This window comes from Mauremys reevesii, linkage group 24 (genome assembly GCF_016161935.1).
Source record: "Mauremys reevesii isolate NIE-2019 linkage group 24, ASM1616193v1, whole genome shotgun sequence".
In the NCBI taxonomy this organism is placed as follows: Eukaryota; Metazoa; Chordata; order Testudines; family Geoemydidae; genus Mauremys; species Mauremys reevesii.
In genome coordinates this window covers 19,305,763-19,329,106 of record NC_052646.1, presented here as the reverse complement: position 1 = coordinate 19,329,106, position 23,344 = coordinate 19,305,763, and the positions used below count along the sequence as shown (strand labels likewise).

Genomic DNA, 23,344 nt, shown 5'->3' with positions numbered 1-23,344 from the left:
ACTTTTTCGCTGTCTGCCATTACGTGATGTAATTGAATAGACTTAAACTTCTATGGGTGAGATTTTAAAAAGCACATATAAGAGTTAAGTGCTTCATTCGTAATTTCAATGGCAAATTGGCACCTAACTCCCTTAGCCACTTTTAAAAATCTAGTCCTGTCTCTTCATTGCCAAGCCTGAGCCTTCAAACCTCATGAGGCATCCCCTAAAACATCATGAGATTGGTTTGAAAAGAAAGACATTTGGGTTCTTGTTTTTTGCCTTATGATTTTTTTTTCCGGCCATTTCAAGCTTTTATCTGCAACAACAAAGGCTAGAAACTTACCTAAAAAAAAAAAGAAAAGAAAGCTAAATTTTCCAGCTAACAATATCATTCCAGGATCTGGGACTAGGAGGAAAATGACAAGCATGGTGAATGCTGCAACCAAATTGTCATAATATTATGATATGTTCTATACAAAATCTGCCTTGTGAGGTGGGAGTCTTGATCTGTTGAACATTAATATCCCATTGGATTGTATGTGCTGTCGTTGTATGTGAGGTTGTGAAGTTTTGCTATATGTGTGTTACTGAAGTAAGTTTTGATGTTGGGGAACACACACAGCCAGCCTCTCAGGTATGACAATGGAGGAGCCAGACAGCGTTACTGGCTCATCAGCACCCATCCAAGAATCCACTATCTCAGGAACTTCATAAAATGCAGATTTCTGAGAGAGAGCATGTAGACAATGGAGACTGTTTGACCCACATCAGAGCAAAAGATCTTTCCTGAAGCTGGAAGAAACTATAAAAGAGGGGAAGTGACGTCACCACTTGGCCTCACTTCCCCCACAACTCAACACCTGGAAACACGTCTGGAGGACAAAGACTTTGAAATGGGGATGGGGACCGAGGCTGGAGGTGAGTCCCAGCCTGCTTACTGAGGATGTGTCACCTGCTTGTACCATCTATCAGGGTGAAACACGGCTTGATTCAAAGGCTGTTTAGTTTGTAGAACTCAGATTGGGAAATACATTTATTTCTTGGGTAACCAACTGTGATCTCTCTGCTCGATGCTTATAACCACTTTAAATCTCTCTGTCTGCAGTTAATAAACCTGTTTTATATTCTACCAAAAACTGTGTGTTTGGTTAAAGTCCTGGGAAATCTCAGCTCAGTTTACAAAGGCTGGTGCGTGTCCTCTCCACATCAGAGGAGGCACTGACTGGGTAAGGAACTTCAAGGTTGCCCAGAGGATTCAAGGGGCCTGGGGTTTTCCCACCGCCAAATTGCCGCCGAAGCCCTGGAGCGGAAGAAGCTCCGGGGGCCCGTGCCCCACGAGAGTTTTCCAGGCCCCCCCAGAGCGAGTGAAGGACCCTGCTCCAGGGCCCCTGAAAAAGTCTTGTGGGGGCCCCTATGTGACCTGGGGCAAATTGCCCCACTTGCCCCCCCTTGGCGGCCCTGAGGAACTAACACTGGCCGGGCTTCTGTCCAAGGCAGGACAGTACATTTCTGGGCTGCAAAGCCAGGGAGCTGGGGGGAATGGACTGGAGCCTCCCTATTCATGGTTCGTGAGTGGCTGGAAGGTCATTTATGGAACTCAGCGGGGTGTGTACCTGCCTGGGGATGGCTGTGTAAGTGCAGGACCTGCCAGAGGTTTGCACCTCGACACAGCATCACAGTGTGAGAGGGATGTCCCAATCCCAGAGTGTTGGGACAGAGAGCTCAGCGGTCCCATAGTCCAGGTTGCAGGCCGGGAACCCCGTCACAGTGGCTTTTTAAACTAATGTCTGAATGAATCTTGATATTCCTGGCCCAAATTCACACAGCTTTACGTTGCTGGCAGTTCTCCAGCGTCCAACGAATCCACCAGCCAGTCGTGGAGCAGACAGAATGTCTTGTGGCTCACAGCCAACAAGGCGAGAGATTCACGATCCATTCGTCACCTGGCAAGGTCTCTCCATGATGTTCGAGGGGTGACTGGGGGTGAAGGGCGGCAGCGCTCATGCATGAATCACTCCCGAACCAGCAGCACTTCAAGGGCCCAAGCTGGATCTGGTGCATTTCCAGTTGTGAATGGGCTGAATTTTTGCATTGATGCGGCTGCAGCTCAGCTCCTGCTCTTGGGTTGTGGCTGCCGCGGATGTGGGCGACCGTCTCTGCAAATGGGACCTCAGACCTCAGACCCTTCAACACGAGAGGCCCCAGAGGTGAGTTGAGCTGTTTGAGGCTTGCATGGAGCTGGCCTCCTCGGAGGTTTTGCAGACTCAGCTTTGTGAGCATCTCCCAACTCGACTGAGCAAACCCCCCTCCTTGTGTGCCCCCCCAAGAGGACAGCTTCCTGATCCCAGACAATGTCAGTGGGGGGGGGGTGAGCGGGGAGCTGCAGGTGGTGTGTGTGTTTGGGGGGAATCACTTCTAAGATGCCGTGTCTGAATCCTCCAGGACATAGGTCAGAAAGTGAGATTAAATCTTCCAGCTTCAATGCTAGGGTGAAATCCACAATGGTCCTCACTGCAGATATGTCTCTGCCCCCTTGACCGCCTACCCCAGGTTCCTCCCTGCCCCCACCCCACCCCCCAAAGCAGGCCCCCATTTCCCTACCTGCTCCCCATAGCAGCCTCCCCAGATCCCTCTGCCCCACGACTCCATTCCCTAAAGCAGCCTCCCCAGATCTCTCCCTGCCCCACCCATTGGTGCGACACCCCCAGAATTGAAGTGATTCCCATCGTATACAGGGTTTAAAGTCTGATTGAGTGGCTCTGAGCACCCCCATTGTACAAATTATTCCAGGAACTCTGACTCCACCTCACTCCCCGCAGCAGACCCCCGACATACACATTCCTCCCTGTCTTTTGTATAAACAGCCCCCATCCCCTACCCCAGGGGTGGCCACATCTCAGTGGGAAAAGGCCCTATAAACCAGGGGCTCTCAAGCTTTCCAGACTGCTGTACCCCTTCCAGGATTCTCATTTGTCTTGTGTACCCCCAGGTTTCACCTCACTTAAAACTGACTTGTTTACAAAATCAGACACAAAAATAAAAATGTCACAGTGCACTAGTACTTATCAATAGTTTACTTTCTCATTTTAGCATATAATTATACAATAAATCAACTGGAATATAAATATTCTACTTACATTTCAGTGGGCAGTATATAGAGCAGTAGAAAGAAGTCATTGTAGTTTGTACTGACTACGCTCGTGCTTTTTATGTAGCCTGTTGTAAAATTAGACAAATATTTAGATGAGCTGATGTACCCCCAGAAGACCTCTGCATACTCCCAGTGGTACACATACCCCTGGTTGGAAACCACTGCTGTAGACTTTTATGCAAAGGCTCAGGGCTGACGATGGCAGTAAAACCACCTAGCCAGTAGATGGCAGCACATGTGAAATTCAATTGTTTGTGAGAATCTGGCAATCAAGTCAAGCCGTCACCTTCCCTTTCCCTTGGTCGACACTAGCAAGTGATGTTGGTAGAACTACGTCGCTCGCGGGTGTGGAAAACCCACCCCCCTGTGTGACGCTGTTATACCGACCTAACGCCCGGTGTAGACAATGCTTCTCCCGTCAACAACACAGCTACCGCCTCTCGGGGGATGGGGGGTAGATTGACTACATCGATGGGAGAAGCTCTCACGTCAGCATAGACATCATCTTCACTGAGACGCTACAGCGACATAACTGCATCAGTGAAGCCTTCCCAGTGTAGACGTGTCCTTTGATAAACTGAACTGACTGAGCTCCTGGAGTCTCTGTCTGCCAAGCCTGGGGTCCAGTCCATTAATCCTTCTCATGGCTCTTCTCTGACCCCCTCCAGTTCATAGAATCACAGAATATCAGGGTTGGAAGGGACCTCAGGAGGTATCTAGTCCAACCCCCTGCTCAAAGCAAGACCAATCCCCAACTAAATCACCCCAGCCAGGGCTTTGTCAAGCCTGACCTTAAAAACCTCTAAGGAAGGAGATTCCACCATCTCCCTAGGGAACCCATTCCAGTGCTTCACCACCCTCCTAGTGAAATAGTGTTTCCTAATATCCAACCTAAACCTCCCCCACTGCAACTTGAGACCAATACCAGTTCCTCAACATCCTTCTTGAAGGGTGGACGCCAGAACTGGACACAGGATCCCAGCAGTGGTTGTACCAGGGCCGGATCCAAAGGGAAAATATCCTTCCTGCTCCTAATCGAGACTCCCCTATTTATGCACCCCAGGACGGCCTGAGCTCTGTTGGCCCCGGGAGCTCACGTTGAGCTCAAAAGTGTCCACACGCCTGAGGCCTCCAGGCAAATGACAAGAGACGAAGGCAGGTTGCAGGCCGGGCTGTGGTTTGTGTGGTCTCCAGCACAGAGCGAGGGTTTCCTTAACGTTGGTGGTCCTGTAACGTGCCCTGGGCTGATTGGTGGGTTCCCTGCAGCAAAGGCAGGGCTGAGAATCTAACATGTCCAACTCCCAGTGGGGCTCTTTTCCCTTTCCTCAGCCAGGATGAGCTGGAGGGCAAAGTCCCAGCTGGCGTCTCTGCTTCTGGGACTTCGCCTGGTGGACATGGCTATTTCAGCCCCTCCTCTACGATGGGGGCCCCGCCAGCCTGCCCCAGGATGTAGGCAGCTGAATGCAGACACCTTGTTTGGGTCCAGCTGGGGGGGCGGGCAGGAGCTTGTGGTTCACGTGATGTCTGCATGTAGCAGTGGGTGCCGAAGACCTATCAGGCTTTGCAGACATGATTGGACCCAGCCACGTCTTGTGTCCCCCCTCCCCCACCGATATACCCCCACATGATCAGCTTCCTGCTCTGAGCTGAGCCAGTCTGGGCGAGCTGCAGGTGTTGCACTGGGGACCTGGGACAGGAGTCGACTCTGAGACGCTGCGTCCCCCCAAGACACGGGTAAGGAAATGAGGTAAATCCCCCAGCTGCCCCACTGGGATTCATTCTGCCACTCCCATCACTTCCCCCTGGATCTCCCCGCTTCCAGCTGTTCCCATCCCCTACCCTCATCCACTCCGGATTGAACTGGTTGAAATTATTTGTGGGTCCTGTTGTCAGAAGTCAGGGGCCCCCCGTCATGATGGGTGTTGCACAGACCCTGACTGAGCTCGGGGGCCCCATCGTGTCAGGCACTGCACAGACCCACAGGGAGAAACAGGCCTGTCTACAGGGAGCTCACATTTAAACAGAGAAATGTTTGTAGGGGAAACTGAGGCACGGGGCCATGACGTGACTTTTCCAGGCTATCCAAACATTTCAGTGACAGAGTCAGAGATGGAACCTAGGAGTCCAGACTCCCTGTCTACCCACTTGTTAGTGGCCTCTTCTTCCCCTGTTTTTTTTGCAGGATGGCTTTTTTGTCATCGTCTTTTCAATTTTACTTTTCTCCTCTTGGGAAGTTGCACTCCGTTTCTGGCAGTTTACATGGTGGGTGGGTTTCAGTGGGGATTTTGCTCACTCGGCTCCACTAACTCCACTCCAGATAGGCCCCTCCACCCCAAATGGCCAAAACCGCACAAAAACTCATCTTCAAAATGAAGGAGGTGGGAGAAGAATCACTTAAAAAAATGCCATTAATTAAAAAAAAAAGGAGTGTGGGAATGATCATTCTTTTTTTTTCTAAATCAACATATGGGAATAACCAACTCCTTTGGGAAACTAACAGCAAGACGATTATTTGGGAATTTTAGTGAGGGCAGGGCGTCTCTCATATCTCTGTCTCTGCATCCTGGAGACACCTATTGTCCACCTCCACTTCCCTAGAAATCCAACTGTTCAGCAAGAAGCAAAGGGGTGTGTTTTTTAAACATTTAGTTTAGTAGAAACCAAACTCTGTCCTGGTCCTGTCCTGGAGCCTGTTTCATTACTCTTCCTTCCTTTGCTCAGCACAGCGTCTGCGCTGCCCCAGCCGAGGCCTGAGGTGAAGGAGGGGATATTGTGACTGCAACTCTTCCAAGAATGGTGGTCCTAATTCTCTTCCTGGTGCTGTGTGGCGTGGCCTTCCTCGCCGGGGTGCCATTGAACTGCTACGTCCTCTTTGTTGCCATCTGCCGTGTGGAGAGGACGGCCAGCGCCGTGTGGTTTTGGAGCCGGGCTGTGGCCGATTTCATCTTCATCGTCTTTCTGCCCCTCAGATTCACCTCAATCTTCATCAAGGAATTAGACACGGCCAAGGTGCTGAGCAGCACCATCACCTCCTTCCACATGTTCTTCAGCGCCTTCCTCCTCACGGTCCTCAGTGTCGATCGCTGCATCCTCGTGGCGCGCCCTGAGTGGGCCCAGAACCACCGCACGCCCCTTCTGGCTTTCAAGATTGTTATGGGCATGTGGGCCCTGTCTGTTGGTTTCAGCTTGCGGTACAGCTATCTCTGGGAATCCCTGCACTCATCTGCCAGCACCAGCATGAATGTCGGACTGGATGAAGGGAGGGTGAAGGCTGCTGTTGTGATTGAGTTCCTGGTTGGGTTTCTGATCCCATTAGCCTTGATCTTGATCCCAACCTTGTACATTGTTCTAGCTGCCAAGCTGAGAAGGAACAGACTTATCCAGTCCACCAAGCCACTCAAGATCCTTCTTGGCTTGATCCCGACCTTTTTCCTCTCCTGGCTACCATATCACATCTTCTCCTTCCTGCAGATCTCAGCTATGCACACTGGGTCTATTTGGAACACAGGAAGCGCTTTTGCTTGTGTCCTGACATATTTTAGTAGCTGCCTCAACCCCATCTTCTACCTCACCGTGGAGGAAGAGTTTCAGAGGTACCGGCAACGTGCACGCAACCTCCAAACCACCGACAACTTGGGGCCAGAGCCAGATGAGTAGGGGAACAGATGGAATTGTCAATATTTGCATGGAGAAAGAATTATGTTTGCTGGACCCATAACTTCCTCTTGATTTCAAAATTGTTTTTTTTAGCAAGTGAATTTTTGTCCTTAATCAAAGAAGAAACACGAGAATGATTACAGGGTTAGAAAACCTGCCTGCCTTAGAGTGAGAGTCACAAGGATCGCAATCTATTTAGCTTAACAAATGAAGGGGAAGACTTGCCTTGATCACAGTCTGTAAGTACCTGTGTGGGGAACAAATATTTAATAACGGGCTCTTCATTCTAGCAGAGGAAGGTCTAACACGATCCAGGGAACAGAAGTTGAACCTAGACAAATTCAGACGGGAAATGAGGTGTAAATTTTTAAGGGTCAGAGTAACTGACCATTGGAGCCATTTCCCAAGAGTTGTGGTGGATCCTTCATCACAGGCAACTTTAAATCCAGCTGGGATGTTTTTCTGAAAGCTCTTCTCTAGCAATTATTTGGGGTCAGTTCTCTGGCCTGTGTGCTCTGGCAGGTGAGGTGAGATGATCACACCCATCCCTTCCAGCCTTGGAATCTATGCATCATTTTAATGAAATATATTAGAGTTTTGGTTTTGTTCATTTTTAGATTATTTTGGAGTGGTTGGTTCTTTATGGTCTGTCCTTTTCTTCATCTTCGTTTCATTATTCTTCTCATCATCCCAGCGGAGCTTTCTTTCCTGTGTTTGTTGAAGATCAACTAGTCTATGAAATAAGGGTAACATAAGTCCTATTTTAAAAAATATTTATGCCCATAGGTGTGAAACCCTTTTGTAGCGCCTCGCAGATAGTAGTTCTGCAATTTCACATTTGAGATCCTTCAGAACTCTTGAGTGAATCCCATCTGGTCCTGTTGACTTATTAGTCTTTAGTTTATCAAAACTTCCTCTAATGACACCATGATCTGGGACAGTTCCTCAGATTTGTCACCTAAAAAGAATGGCTCAGGTTTGGGAATCTCCCTCACGTGCTCAGTTGTGAAGACCGATGCAAAGAATTTATTTTGTTTCTCCTCAATGGCCTTATCATCCTTGAGTGCTCCTTTAGCATCTCGATTGTCCAGTGGCCCCACTGGTTGTTTAGCAGGTTTCGTGCTTTTGATCTACTTAAATTTTTTTTTGCTATTACTTTTGGAGTCTTTGGCCAGCTGTTCTTTAAATTCTTTTTTTGGCTTTCTAATTATATTTTTTACACTTCATTTGCCAGAGTTTATTCTCCTTCCTATTTTCCTCACTAGGATTTAATTTTCACTTTTTAAAGGATGCCTTTTTGCCTCTCAAACCTTCTTTACTTAGTGGTTTACCCATGGTGGCACTTTTTTGGTTCTCTTACTATGTTTTTTAATTTGGGGTGTACATTTAAATTGATCCTCTATTATGGTGTCTTTAAAACATTTCCAGGAATTTGCAGGGATTTCACTTTTGTCGCTGTACCTTTTAATTTCTGTTTAACTAACTCCCTAATTTTTGTGTTGTTCCCCTTTCTGAAATTAAATGCTACCGTGGTGGGCTACTGTGGAGTTTTCCCTGTCACAGGGATGTTAAATTAATTATATTATGATCACTATTACCAAGCAGTTCAGTTATATTCACCCCTTGGACCAGATCCTGTGCTGTACTTAGGACTAAATCAAGAATTGCCTCTTCTCTGGTGGGTTCCAGGAGTAGCTGTTCCAAGAGGCAGATATTTAAGGTGTCAACAAACTTTATCTCTGCATCTTGTCCTGAAGTGACATCTATCTACTCAATATGGGGATAGTTGGTAATCCCACATTATTATAGAGTTGTTTTTATTTTAAGAGCCTCTCTAATCTTCCAGAACATTTCACCGTCGCTATCACCATCCTGCTCAGGTGGTCGGTAATATATCCCTACTGCTATATTCTTATTATTGGAGCATAGAATTCTATCCATCGAGATTCTATGGTACAGTTTCGTTCATTTAAGATTTTTACTTCATTTGACAGTATGCTTTCTTTCACATCTAGTGCCCAAACCCCACCAGCATGCCCTGCTCTGTCTTTCCGATATATTACTGGTATTACCGTGTTTCATTGATTATCCTCATTCCACAAAGTTACTGTGATGCCTGTTAAATCAATATCCTCATTTAACATGTGGCACTTTAGTTCACCCATCTTATTATTTAGATTTCTAGGATTTGTATATAAGAACTTTTGAGCTGTCTGCCATTACGTGATGTAATTGAATTGACTTAGGCTTCTACGGGTGAGATTTTCAAAAGCACCTGTGTGAATTAGGTGCTCAATGGCTAACGTCAATGGGATTTTTTCACCTAAATCCCTCAGCCACTTTTATAAGTCTAGTCCTGTATCTTCAGTGCCAAGCCAAAGCCTTCAGTCCTCACAGGCCACCTCCAAAACATCATGGATTGGTTTGAAAAGAAAAACATTTGGGTCCTTCTTTTTTGCCTTATGATTTTTTTCCAGCCATTTCAAGCTTTTCTCTGTGACTTACCTAAAAAAAAAAAAGAAAGGAAAGCTGAAATTCACACGTAACCATCTGATACTGGTATCTGAGGCATGGAGGAAAACGAGAAGCATGGTGAACGTCGCAACGAAATTGTAAGAGTTTGTAACCCTAATTTTGTGACCAAACATTTTGGAAAACCAGAAATATCCAGCTCTGTTTTGAAAGCCAATGGAGTTCAGGATGTGTTTAAAATATTGGAGACTTTAAATAAAATGTGGGTGGCCGTGGCACTCTGTACTTCAAAAAAGTACCCTGGAACCCCTATATTCACCACTGTCATATCAATATGAACAAAGTCTGCCTTGTGAGGTATCATTAAAATAGGCTTGATCTGTTGATTATTAATATCCTCTTGAATTGTATGTGCTGTCATTGTATGAGGAGTTAGGAAGTTTTGCTATGTGTGTGTTACTGCAATAAGTTGTGATGTTGGGAACACCCAGAATCACCCTTTCAGGTATGACAATGGAGGAGCCAGACAGCATTACTGGCTCATCAGCACCCATCCAAGAATTCACTATCTCAGGAACTGTATAAAATGCAGATTTCTCAGAGACAGCACGTAGACAATGGAGACTGTTTGACCCACATCATAGCAAAATATATTTCCATCAAGCTGGAAGAAACTACAAAAGAGGGGAAGTGACATCACCACTTGGCCTCACACCCCCCACCACTCAACACCTGGAAAAACGTCTGGAGGACAAAGACTTTGGCCTGGATAAGTTTGGTATCAGGCTGGAAGACAAGCCCAGCCTATGTATTGAGGAACTGTCACCTGCTTGTACCATCTGCCAAGGTGAAACCCGGCTTGATCCAAATTCTGTTTAGTTTGGAGAACTTACACTGCAAATTTACTTTTATTTCTGAGGTATCCAACTTTGATCTCTGTGCTCACTGCTTATAATCACTTAAAATCCAGCTGTCTGTAGTTAATAAACCTGGTTTATATTCTACCTGAAACAGTGTATTTGGTTGAAGTACTTGGAAACTCTGAGCTCAGTTTACAAAAGCTGGTGCGTGTCCTCTCCACATTGAGGGAGGCGTCAATAGAGTAATGAACTTACGCTGGCCAGGCTTCTGACCAAGGCAGGACGGTACATTTCTGCAAGGCCAGGGAGCCGGGGGAAAGTGACTGGAGCCTCCCTATTCATGGTTCATGAATGGCTCAGACAAACATTCATGGAGCTCAGCTGGGTGTGTCGCTGCCTGGGGATGGCTGTGTAAGTGCAGGGCCTGCTAGAGGTTTGCAGCTTGACACAGTATCACAGTGTGAGCGGGATACCTCAGGTTGGTAGGACAGAGGACTCAGCAGGTCCCACAGTCCGGGTTGCAGGCCGGGAACCCCATCACAGTGGCTTTTGAAACTAATGTCTCAATGAATCCTGATATTCTCAGCCAAAATCCATGCAGCTTTCACTACGTCACTGGCTGTTCTCCAGCATTCAAGCAATCAACCAGCCAGTCGTGGAGCAGACATAATGTTGTGTGGCTCACAGCCAACAAACCAAGTGATTTACAAACAACCCGCCACCTGGAAAGGTCTCTCCAGGATATTCGAGGAGTGACTGCGGGTGAAGGGCAGAAGGGCCCACCCAATCCAGCCCACCCGATCCAGCAGCATTTCAGGGGCCCAAGCTGGGTCTGGTGTGTCTTCAGATGTGAATGGGCTGAATTTTTGCAACGATGCGGCTACAGCTCAGCTCCTGCTCTCGGGCTGTGGCTGCTCCGGATGTGGGCGACCATCGCTGCAGACGGGATCTCAGAATCTTCGTCACGAGAGGCCCCAGAGCTGAGCTGAGCTGTTTGAGGCTTGCACGGAGTTGGCCAACTCAGAGGTTTTGCAGACTCAGCTTTGTGAACATCTTCCACACCCCGCTGAGCCACCCCCTTTCTCCCACTCCCTGAGAGGACAGATTCCTGCCCCCAGACGGAGTCCATGGGGGGTGGGAGCTGCAGGTGGTGTGTGTGTGTTGGGGGAATCAGTTCTGAGATGCCGTGTCTGATTCCCCCAGGACATAGGTAAGAAATGCTAGGGTGAAATCCACAATCCCCCACCTCCCGCAGACCTGTCTCTAGCCTCCCCCCCCATTACCCCAGGTTCCTCCCTGTCCCTATTCTCCCCCCACAGCAGCCCCCCATTTCCCTACCTGCTCTTGATAGCAGCCTCCACAGATCCCTCTGTCCCCCTGACCCCGATCCCCAAATCAGCCTCCCCAGATCTCTCCATCGGTTCCGCTCCCCCAGAAGTGAAGTGGTTCCCATCATCCAGAGTTTACATTTTGATTCAGTGACTCTCAACACCCCCCACTATACAAATTTTTCCAGGAACCCTGACTCCACCCCACTCCCCGCAGCAGCCCCTGCCCAAATTCTTCCCTGTCACCTGTATAAACAGCCCCCACGCCCCACCCCAGAGGTGGCCACATCTCAGTGGGAAAAGATCCTTTAGACCAGTGGCTCTCAAGCTTTCCAGACTATTGTACCCCTTCCAGGAGTCTCATTTGTCTTGGGTACCCCCGAGTTTCTCCTCACTTAAAAACTACAAGTGTCACAGCACACTAGTACTGATCAATAGTTTACTTTCTCCTTTTACCATATAATTATACAATAAATCAATCAGATTATAAATATTCTACTTCCATTTCAGTGGACAGTATATAAAGCAGTAGAAAGAAGTCATTGTATGAAATTGGAGTTTGTACTGACTAGGCTAGTGCTTTTTATGTAGCCTGTTGTAAAATTAGGCAAATATCTAGATGAGTTGATGTACCCCCTGGAAGATCTCTGCATACCCCCAGTGGTACACGTACCCCAGTTGGAAACCACTGCTATAGACTGTTATGCAAAGGCTCAGAGCTGACGATGGCAGTAAAACCACCTGGCCAGTAGATGGCAGCATACGTGAAATTCAGTTTTTTGTCAGAAAGTTGCAACCAAGTCATCCCGTCACCTGCCCTTTTGCTTGGTCAACACTAGCAACTAATGTTGGTATAACTACGTTACTCGTGGGTGTGGACCCCCCCGCCCCCCGGGTGACGCTGTTATACCGACCTAACACCCAGTGTAGACAATGCTTCCCTGGTCAACACAGCTACCGACTCTCGGGGGCGGGGGTGGATTAACGTCATCGATGGGAGAAGCTCTACCATCAGCATAGACCATGTCTTCACTGAGCCGCTTCAGCGGCGCGGCTGCACCCGTGCAGCCTTCCTGGTGTAGACGTGTCCTTTGATAAACTGAACTGACTGAGCTCCTGGAGTCTCTGTCTGCCAAGCCTGGGGTCCAATCCATTAATCCTTCTCATACCTCTTCTCTGACCCCCTCCAGTTGCTCAACATCCTTCTTGAAGGGTGGGTGCCAGAACCGGACACAGGATCCCAGCTGTGATCGCACCAGAGCCGGATCCAGAGGGAAAATCACCTCCTTGCTCCTAGTCGAGATTCCCCTGTTGATGCATCCCAGGACGGCCAGTGCCCTGTTGGACCTGGGAGCTCATGTTGAGCTGAAAAGTGCCCCACGCCTGAGGCCTCCAGGCAAATGACAAGAGATAAGGCAGGTTGCAGGCCGGGCTGTGGTTTATGTGGTTTCCTGCACACAGCAAGGGTTTCCTTAGCATTGGCAGGGTTGTAACATGCTCCGGACGAGAGTAGGTTCCCTGCAGCAAAGGCAGGGCTGAGAATCTCACGCGGCCGATTACCCGCAGGGCTCTGTTCACTTTCCCCAGCCAGGAGGGGCTGGAGGGCAGAGTCCCAGCTGGAGTCTCTGGTCCAGGGATCTCACCCGGGGGAGTCAGCTGGAAGTGGCTGTCTCAGCCCCGGCTCCCCACTGAGGCCCCCGCCCACCTGCCCACGGATGTGGACAGACGAATGCAGATGCCTGAAGAGGGCCCAGCGAGGGGGAGCTTGTGGTTTGCATAACATCTGCATGTAGCTATGGGTGCTGGAGCCCTTCCTGACCTTGCAGACGTATTTGGACCCAGCCACGTCCTGTGATCTCCACCCATTATTTCCCCCCCCTCCACCCCTCCCGCTCCCGATATACCACCACATGAACGGCTTCCTGCTCTGGGCTGAGCCAGTCTGGGCGAGCTGCAGACATTGGGTCGGAGACCTGGGACGGAGGTCGACTTTGTGATGCTGCGTCCCCCCAAGTCACAGGTAAGGAAATGAGGTAAATCCTCCAGCTGCCTCCACTGGATCTCATTTTGTCCCACTCCCCACACTGCTTCACTCTCTATCTTCCAGCTCCCACGTCCTCTCCCATCATCCACTCTGGTTAGAACCAGCTGAAATTATTTGTGTGTCCTCTTGTTGGTGGTCAGGGGCCCCCATCACGCTGGAGGCTGCAAAGGCTTTGACCAAGATCAGGGCCCACATCGTGCCAGGTGCTGCACAGACCCACAGGGAGAAACAGGCCTGGCCACAGCGAGCTCACTCTCTGAACAGAGAAATGTTTGGAGGGGAAACTGAGGCATGGGGCCATGACGTGACTTGTCCAGGCTCCCCAAGCAGTTCATTGGCAGAGTCTGGGATGGAACCCAGGAGTCTGGACTCCCTTTCTATCCACTAAAATAGACTCTTGCAATATCTTTCCTTTAAAAAAAAAAGTTTTTTACCTTGTAACTGGTCTCTTCTTCCTCTGGTGTTTTGTCGGCTTTTTCATTGTCGTCGTTGTTTTAATCCTACTTTTCTCCTCCTGGGGAGTTGCTCTCCATCACCGGAGGTTTTCACAGGAGGGTTCCTTCAGTGGGGATTGTGCCTGCTTCACTAACTGACCCCCTCTCCCCCAATTGGCGCAAACCACCCAAAAACTCCACTTCTATATGAAGGGGGGTTGGAGAAGACTCACTTTCAAAAATTCCATTATTTCAAAAAAAGCGGGGGAGTGGGGGAAACCAATCATCCATCAACTTTTTTGTTTAACCAAGAGGGGAATAACCAGCTCCTTTGAGAAACTAAAAGCAAGAAAGTTATTTGGGAATTTTGGTGAGGCTGCCGAGGGAGGGCGAGTTTCTCCTATATTTGTCTCTGCATCTTGGACCACCCTCCTCATCGCGAAACTTCCGTTGTCTATAAATCCAACTGTTCAGTAATAAGTATATGTGGGGTTATTTTTAATATTTGATTTAGTCGAAAAAATGATATTATGTAAAAACAAAAAAGTTTGGGCAGAGCATCAACATAGCACTCTGACATAGAATAGACAAAGCACTTTGAATCATTGGGGTATTGGCCTACAAGGGTTTGATCCTATCTGAGTTCAGCCCAGAATCTGGGGAGTTTGTAAACTCTGAGGATATTATAAATTCAGCGGCTGCCTGTCTCTGTCTGTGTCCTCTCCTGGAGCCCTTTTCATTGCTCTTCCTTCCTTTGCTAGGTACAACGTCTGTGCTGCCTCCGCTGAGCCCTGAGGAGGAGGAGGGGATATTGTGACTGCAACTCCTCTGAGAATGGTGATCCTCCCAATTCTCTTCCTGGTGCTGTGTGGCGTGGCCTTCCTTGCTGGGGTGCCATTGAACTGCTACGTCCTCTTCGTCGCCGGCTGCCGTGTGGAGAGGACGGCCAGCGCCATGTGGTTCTGGAACCGGGCCATGGCCGATTTAATCTTTATCATCGTCCTACCTCTCAGAATCACCTCCATATTCTTCCTGGACTTAGACTGGGCCAAGAGGCTGAGCAGCACCATCACCTCCCTACACATGTTCTCCAGCGCCTTCCTCCTCACGGCCCTCGGTGTCGATCGCTGCATCCTCGTGGCGCGCCCTGAGTGGGCCCAGAACCACCGCACGCCCCGCTTGGCTTTCATGATTGGTTTGGTCATATGGGCCCTGTCTGTTGGGTTCAGCTTGCGGTACAGTGATCTGTGGGAATCCCTCCTCTCACCTGTCAGCATGCGCGTGAATTTCACACTGGACGAAGGGAGGGTGAAGGCCGCCGTTGCGATCCAGTTCCTGGTCGGGTTTCTGATCCCATTAGCCTTGATCTTGATCCCAACCTTCTACATCGTTCTAGCTGCCAATCTGAGGAGGAACAGGCTGATCCAGTCCACCAAGCCACTCAAGATCCTTCTTGGCTTGATCCCGGCCTTTTTCCTCTGCTGGCTGCCGTATCACGTCATCTTCTTCCTGCAGATCTCAGCTAAATACCCTCTGCCTTTCCTGGTCATAGAAAGCACTTTTGCTTGTGTCCTGGAGTATTTCAACAGCTGCCTTAACCCGATCTTCTACCTCACCATGGAGGAAGAGTTTCTGAGGTACCGTCAACGTGCACGCAACTCCCAAACCACCGACAACTCAGGGCCGGAGCCGGCCTAATAGGGGAATGGATGGAATTGTCGATATGTGCATGAAGAAAGAATTCATTTTACTGGACCATAGGGTCCTCTTGACCCCAAAATTGTATTTTTTAGCAAGTGAATTATTTGACCTTTTTCAGAGAACAGCCACAAGAATGATTACAGGATTCGAAAACCTGCCTTAGAGTGAGAGAATCATGAAGTCCTATCTATTTAGCTTAACAAAGAGAAGGTGAAGGGGTGACTTGATCACCGTCTGTAAGTACCTACGTGGGGAATAAATATTTAATAATGGGCTCTTCAGTCCAATGGAGGAAGGTCTAACATGATCCGGTAAACAGAAGTTGAACCTAGACAAATTCAGACTGGAAATGAGGTGTAAATTTGTAACAATCAGAGTAACTGACAATTGGAGCAATGTCCCAAGGGTCATGGTGGATCCTCCATCACTGGAATTTTAAATCAAGCTGGGATGCATTTAAAAAAAAAAAACCCTCTACTCTAGAAATGGTTTGGGGGCAGTTTTCTGGCTGGTGTGACCTGGGATGTCAGATGAGATGATCACACTGGTCCCTTCCAGCCTTGGAATGTATGAATCTGTCATTTTAACAAAATATATAGATTTTTGCTTTTGTTCATTTTTAGATTATTTGGGGGCATTTGTTCTTTATGGTCTGTACTTTTCTACGTCTTTGTTTCATTGTTTTTGTCATCCTGTCATCTTTGCACCTGGTGGAGCTCCAGCTCTTTTTCTGTCCGGTGGTTCCTAAGATCAATGGGTCTATGAAACAAAGGACGACATTTTCAAAAGGGTCTAAGTCTTATTTTTAAAAGTGTTTTGGCCAGTAGGATCCTTGCTGAGAATCAATGAGAACATAAGGTAAGAACATAAGAACATCCATACTGAGTCAGAGCAAAGGTCCATCTAGCCCAGTGTCCTGTCTTCCGACAGTGGCCAGTGCCAGGTTCTCCAGAGGGAATTAACAGAACAGGGAATTATCACCCCCTGTCATCCATTCCCAGCTTTTGGCGAACAGAGGCTAGGGACACCATCCCTGCTCCTATTTCTTATGTTATGAGAAGGAGTAAATAACACTTCCCTATTTACTTGCTCAACACCAGTCAGGATTTTATAGATTTCTATCATATCCCCCCTTAGTCATCTCTTTTCCAAGCTGAACCGTCCCAGTTCTCCTGATACAGAACCTGTCCCATACCCCTAATCATTTTTGTAGCCCTTTTCCAATTCCAATATATCTTTTTTGAGATAGGGTAACCACATCTGCACGCAGTATTCAAGGTGTGAGCGTACCATGGATTTATATAGAAGAAATATGATATTTTCAGTCTTAATATCTATCTCTTTCTTAAAGATTCCCAACATTCTGTTCGCTTTTTTTGACGGCCGCTGCACATTGAGTGGATGTTTTCAGAGAACTATCCACAGTGGCTCCAAGATCTCTTTCTTGAATGGAAACTGCTAATTTATATATGTGTAGTTGGGATTATGTTTTCCAATGTGCATTACTTTGCATTTAGTAACACTGAATTTCATCTGCCATTTTGTTGCCCAGTCACCCAGTTTTGTGAAATATCTTTATAACTCCTCACAATCTGCTTTGAACTTAACTATAGTGAGTAGTTTGGGATCATCTGAAATTTTTGCCACCTCACTGTTTATCCCTTTTTCCAGATGATTTATGAATATGTTAAACAGCACTGGTCCCATTACAGACCCCTGGGGGACACCTCTATGTACGTGTTTCCATTCTGAAAACTGAGCATTTATTCCTACCCTTTGTTTCCTATCTTTTAACCAGTTACAGAAGCATGTGAGGACCTTCCCTCATCTCATGACAGCTTATTTTGCTTAAGAGTCTTTGGTGAGGGATCTTGCCACAGGCTTTCTGAAACTCCAAGTACACTATATCCACTGGGTCACCCTTGTCCATATACTTTTTGACCCCAAAAAAGAATTCTATTAGATTGCTGAGGCATGATTTCCCTTTACAAACATGTTGACTCTTCCCTAACAAATTATGTTCATATACCGGTATGTGTGTGATAATTCAATTCTTTACTATAGTTTCAACCAGGTTAGCCTCTTTGTTGCTTTTCCCAAAATTATTGCGTGTTTTATTTTTATAGCCTTTCTAATCTTCCAGAACATTTCACAGTCACTATCACCATCCTGGCCAGGTGGTTGGTAATATATCCCTACTGCTGTATTGTTATTATTCAAGCATGGAATTACTATCCAGAGAGATTCTATGGTACAGTTTGGTTCATTTAAGATTTTTACTTCATTTGATTCTACGCTTTCTTTCACACATTGTGCCACTCCCTCACCAGCACGGCCTGTTCTGTCCTTCCGATATATTTTGTAACCGGGTATTACTGTGATTATCCTCATTCCACCAAGTTTCTGTGGTGCCTGTTACATCAATATCCTCATTTCATACAACGCACTCGAGTTCACCCACCTTAGACTTGTAGTTTTTGTGTATAACAACTTAAATGTCACTTTTTAGCTGTCTGCCATTACGTGATGTAATTGAATTGACTTAGGCTTCTACTGGTGAGATTTTTCAAAAGCACCTGTGTGAATTAGGTGCTTAATGGCTAATGTCAATGGGATTTTTTCACCTAAATCCCTCAGCCACTTTTAAAAGTCTAGTCCTGTATCTTCAGTGCCAAGCCAAAGCCTTCAGTCCTCACAAGCCACCTCCAAAACATCATGGATTGGTTTGAAAAGAAAAACATTTGGGTCCTTCTTTTTTATCTTATGATTTTTTTTCCCAGCCATTTCAAGCTTTTCTCTGGGACTCACCTAAAAAAAAAAAAAAAAAAAAAAGAAAGCAAAGCTGAAATTCACACTTAAGCATCTGATTCAAGTATCTGTGGCTTGGAGGAAAATGAGAAGCATGGTGAACGTCGCAACGAAATTGTAAGAGTTTGTGACCCTACAAAACTCTGCCAAACATTCTGGAAAACCAGAAATATCCAGCTCTGTTTTGGAAGCCAATGGAGTTGAGGAGGTGTTTAAAATATTGGGGACTTTAAATAAAATATGTGGCTGTGTTACTCTGTACCTCAAAACAGCACCCTCAACCCCCATATTCACCACTGTCATATACATATGAACAAAGTCTGCCTTCTGAGGTATCATTTTAAAAATATTGATCTATTGAACATTAATATCCTGGTGGATTATACGTGCTGTCGTCGTATGTGAGGTTGTGAAGTTTTGCTATGTGTGTGTTATTGAAATAAGTTGTGATGTTCAGAATAACCAAAACCAGCCTTTCAGTGGAGGAGCCCATCCCAGAATCCACTATCTCTCAGGAACTGTATAAAATGGAGATTTCTCAGAGAGAACATGTAGACAATGGAGACTGTTTGACCCACATCATAGCAAAATATAGTGCCAGCAAATTGGACGAAACTACAAAAGAGGGGACGTGACATCACCACTTGGCCTCACGCCCCACACTACTCAACACCTGGAAACACGTCGGGAGGACAAAGACTTTGAAGTGGGGAGGGAGTCTCAGGCTGGAGGAGAGTCCCAGCCAGTTCACTGAGGATGTGTCACCTGCATGTACCATCTATCAGGGTGAAACACGGCTTGATTCAAACTCTGTTTAGTTTGTAGAACTCAGACTGCGAATTTCCTTTTATTTCTTGGGTAACCAACTGTGATCTCTACGCTCGCTGCTTATAATCACTTTACATCTGTCTGTGGTTAATAAACCTGTTTTATATTCTAGCTAAAACTGTGTGTTTGGTTGAAGTGCTGGGAAATCTCAGCTCAGTTTACAAAAGCCAGTAAGTGTCATCTCCACACCATGGAAGGGGTGGACTGGGCAATGAACCGGCCAGGCTTCTAACCAAGGTAGGATTGGTTAGATTCTGGGGTGCAAAGCTGGGGAGCTGGGAGAAATTGGCTGGAGCCTCCCTATTGATGGTTCATGAGTGGCTGGGAGAAGCATTCATGGAACTCAGCTGGGTGTGACCCTGCCTGGGGATGGCTGTGTCAGTGCAGAGCCTTCCAGAGGTTTGTCGCTTGATACACCATTGCAGTGTGAGAAGGACACCCAAGGTTGGTGGGACAGAGGGCTCAGAGGTCCCACAGCCCAGCTTGCACACTGGGTACCCCCTCACAGTGGCTTTTTAAACTAATCACTTAATGAATCCTGATATTCCCGGCCAAAATTTATGCAGCCTTCGCCCTTTGCAACGTCGCTGGCCATTCTCCAGCGTCCAACCAATCCACCAGCCAGTCGTGGAGCAGACACTATGGTGTGTGGCTCACAGCCAATGAAGCGAGAGATTCACGATCCACTCGCCACCTGGCAGGGTCTCTCCTGGATGTTCGAGGGGTGACCGGGACACACCCACGAATCATTCCTGACCCAGCGGCACTTCAGGGGCCCAAGCTGGGTCTGGTGCGTCTCCAGGTGTTATCGGGCTGAATTTTGGCAATGACGCGGTCGCTCCTGCTCTGGGGCTGGAGCTGCCCCGGATGTGGGCGATCATCTCTGCACACAGCGTCTCAGACCCTTCGTCACGAGAGGCCCCAGAGCTGAGCTGAGCTGTTTGAGGCTTGCACGGAGCTGGCCTCCTCGGAGGTTTTGAAGACTCAGCTTTGTGAGCATCTTCCACCCCTGCTGAGCCACCCCCTGTGCTCTCTCCCCCGAGGAGACAGTTTCCTGTCACCAGACAGAGTCCATGGGCAGGGCAGGGGGAGCCGCACGTGGTGTGTTTGTGTTGTGGGAATCAATTCTGAGGTGCCGTGTCTGATTCCCCCAGGACATAGGTAAGAAAGTGAGATTAAACCTTCCAGCATCAATGCTCGGGTGAAATCCACAATGGCCTCCCCAGATCTGTCTATTCCCCGAACCCAAGTTTGCTTCCTGCCCCCACCCCACCACCCACAGCAGTCCCCCCGATCTGTCCCTGCCTCCCAGCCTACTCCCCAAAGCAGCCTCTCCAGATCTCTCCCTGTCCCCACCACAGGTGCTGCACCCCCTGGCTTGAAGTGGTTTCCATCATATACAGGGTTTACAGTTTGGTTCAGTGGCTCTCAGCATCCTCACTGTACAAATTGTTCCAGCACCCCTGAACCCACCCTACGCCCCACAGCACATGTATAAACAGCCCCCATGCCCCACCCCAGAGGTGGCCACATCTCAGTGGGAAAAGACCCTACAGACCAGTGCTTCTCAACCTTTCCAGACTACTGTACCCCTTTCTGGATTCTCATTTGTCTTGTGTACCCCCAAGTTTCTTAAAAATGCCTTGTTTACAAAAGCAGACATAAAAAGACAAGTGTCACAGCACACTAGCACTGACAGACGGTTACTGCCTCATTTTGCCATGTAATTATAAAATAAATCGACTGGAATGTAAATGTTGTACTTTCATTTCAGTGTATAGGACATAGCAGTGCTTTTCAAACTTTTTTTCTGGGGACCTAGTTGAAGAACATTGTTGATGCCCACAACTCAGTGGAGCTGGGAATGAGGGGGTTGGGGTGTGGGAGGGGCTCAGGGCTGGGGGAGAGGGTTGGGGTGCAGGGGTGAGGGCTGCAGGGTGAGGCTGGGAATGGGGGGTTGGGGTGCGAGAGGGGGGTTAGGGTTCTGTGCTGCGGTGCAGGCTCTGGGGTGGGCCTAGGGATGAGGGGTTTGGAGTGCAGGATGGGGCTCCGGGTTTGGGGGGGGCTCAGGGCTGGAACAGGGAATTGGGGTGTGGGGTTGGGGGCGTGAGCTTCCCACAGGCAGCTCCCAGTCAGCAATGCAGCAGGGATGCTAAGGCAGGCTTCCTGCCTCTCCTGGCACCGTGGACTACGCTGCACCCTGGAAGCAGCCAGGAGCAGGCCTGGCTCCTAGGCGGAGGTGCGCAAGTGGCTCTGCGCGGCTCTTGCTGGCAAGCACCGCCCCACAGATCCCATTGGTCCTTTTCCAGCCAATGGGAGCGCGGAGCTGGTACTTGGGGCGAGGACAGAATGCAGAGCCCGTGGTTCCCTCGCCTAGAAGCTGGACCTGCTGGTGGCCGCTTCTGGGGCACAGCGCAGTGTCAGAACAGGTAGGGACCAGCCTGCCTTAGCCGGGACTTTTAACAGCCTGGTCGGTGCTGCTGACCAGAGCCGCCACGACCCAGTGCCTTCCATTCCGCAACCCAGAAATGGGTCGCAACCCACAGTTTGAAACCCACTGGCATATAGAGCAGATTAAACAAGTCACGGCCTGTTTTAAATTAGAGTTTCCACTGACTTTTCTCGTGCTTTTTATGTAGCCAGTTGTAAATCTTGGCAAATATCTAGATGGATTGAGGTACCCACAGGAAGACCTCTGGGTACCCCCAGTGGTACATGGACCTCTGGTTGAGACCCACTGCTATAGACTGTTGTCCAAAGGCCCAGGGCTGACGATGGCAGTAAAACCATCTGGCCAGTAGATGGCAGCATCCCTGCAATTCAGGTGCTGGTCCTACACCTGGTGTAACAGCTGGGTGGGCTGGTCCCAGACTGTACATCATTCCACTGACATTTACAGTGTAAGGGGCTATGGACGCAGGGCTGGGCTCGCAGGGGGCTGTGGGTCAGGAGTGAAAGGCACCGACAGAGCTGGGGGGAGCCCAGGGCTGGATTAGCACCTGAAGGGTGGAAATCAGGTTGAACAAAGGGGGCAGCTGAAGGTCATGCGGCGAGGAAGTGTCTGGAGCGTTTTCTGGTCGTGTGGCTTTAAAGCCGGCCACGGAGATGCTAAGACAACGACCTTTACCTGTTCAGTGCCTGTAACCCAACACCCGGCCGGCACCGACGGCGCTGAATGACTGAAACCCAGCTGGTCTCTGGCACCTGCAGATAGCAACAACCTGTTAATTTCTCACCGTCTGTCCTCGGTGCCCCAGGCTGGCTCAGGGGGGCAGGGAATGGGGCATGGGGCCGTTCCCCTCTAGGGAGCATTAGCTCCCACCAGGCCCCAGGGCGGGGACTGGCTGGCTCAGGGGGGCAGGGAATGGGGCATGGGGCCGTTCCCCGCTAGGGAGCATTAGCTCTCATCCAGCCCCAGGGCAGGGACTGGCTTGCTCGGGGGGGGGGGCAGGGAATGGGGCATGGGGCCGTTCCCCGCTAGGGAGCATTAGCTCTCATCCAGCCCCAGGGCAGGGACTGGCTGGCTTGGAGGGCGGACAGGGAATGGGGCATGGGGCCGTTCCCCTCTAGGGGGCACTGGCTCCCACCAGGCTCCAGGCCAGGGACTGGCTGGCTCACAATGGGAGTAATGGGACACGGGGTCTGTCCCCTCTAGCGGGCACTGGCTCTGATCCAGTCCCAGGGGTGGGGGCTGGATGGCTCAAGGGGGTGGTGAATGGGGCACAGGGCCTTGCCCCTCTAGGGGGCACAAGCTCTGATCTAACCCCGAGGCAAGGGACTGGCTGATATCAACATTGGTCCATTGGACTTAATGGGACCAGATCCCCACCTGGGGTCAATCGGCTGTATCTCCATTGGTGTCAATGGGCCAGATTCAGGTCAATGGAACTGGCCTGATTTGGTCTACCTGGGTCATGTAGCTTTGCGTGCCCTGTGCCACCAGCCATAACCCCTTCAGATGTTTACCACCTGCCCTTTAGCCCAACAAAACATTGGCAAAAAGTTGAGTCTGAGATTTCACTTGCAGACAAAACCACGTCTGTCACAAGTGGCTACTTATAATTCTTTTCCTGAGAGAT

At 48.8% G+C, this 23,344-nt stretch overlaps 2 protein-coding genes across 2 annotated transcripts; both read left to right on the top strand.

Annotated features, from left to right (window-relative positions):
• Nucleotides 1–5,926: 5,926 nt before the first annotated feature.
• Nucleotides 5,927–6,790, top strand: LOC120390599 (chemokine-like receptor 1). Its single transcript, XM_039513330.1, has one exon. It carries the CDS (start codon nucleotides 5,927–5,929, stop codon nucleotides 6,788–6,790), a length of 864 nt encoding a protein of 287 aa, XP_039369264.1.
• A 6,613-nt stretch (nucleotides 6,791–13,403) lies between these two features.
• Nucleotides 13,404–15,712, top strand: LOC120389981 (chemokine-like receptor 1). The gene is made up of 2 exons (XM_039512157.1): nucleotides 13,404–13,470; nucleotides 14,690–15,712. Exon 2 carries the CDS (start codon nucleotides 14,763–14,765, stop codon nucleotides 15,624–15,626), a length of 864 nt encoding a protein of 287 aa, XP_039368091.1. The 5' UTR covers nucleotides 13,404–13,470; nucleotides 14,690–14,762; the 3' UTR covers nucleotides 15,627–15,712.
• Nucleotides 15,713–23,344: the final 7,632 nt, after the last annotated feature.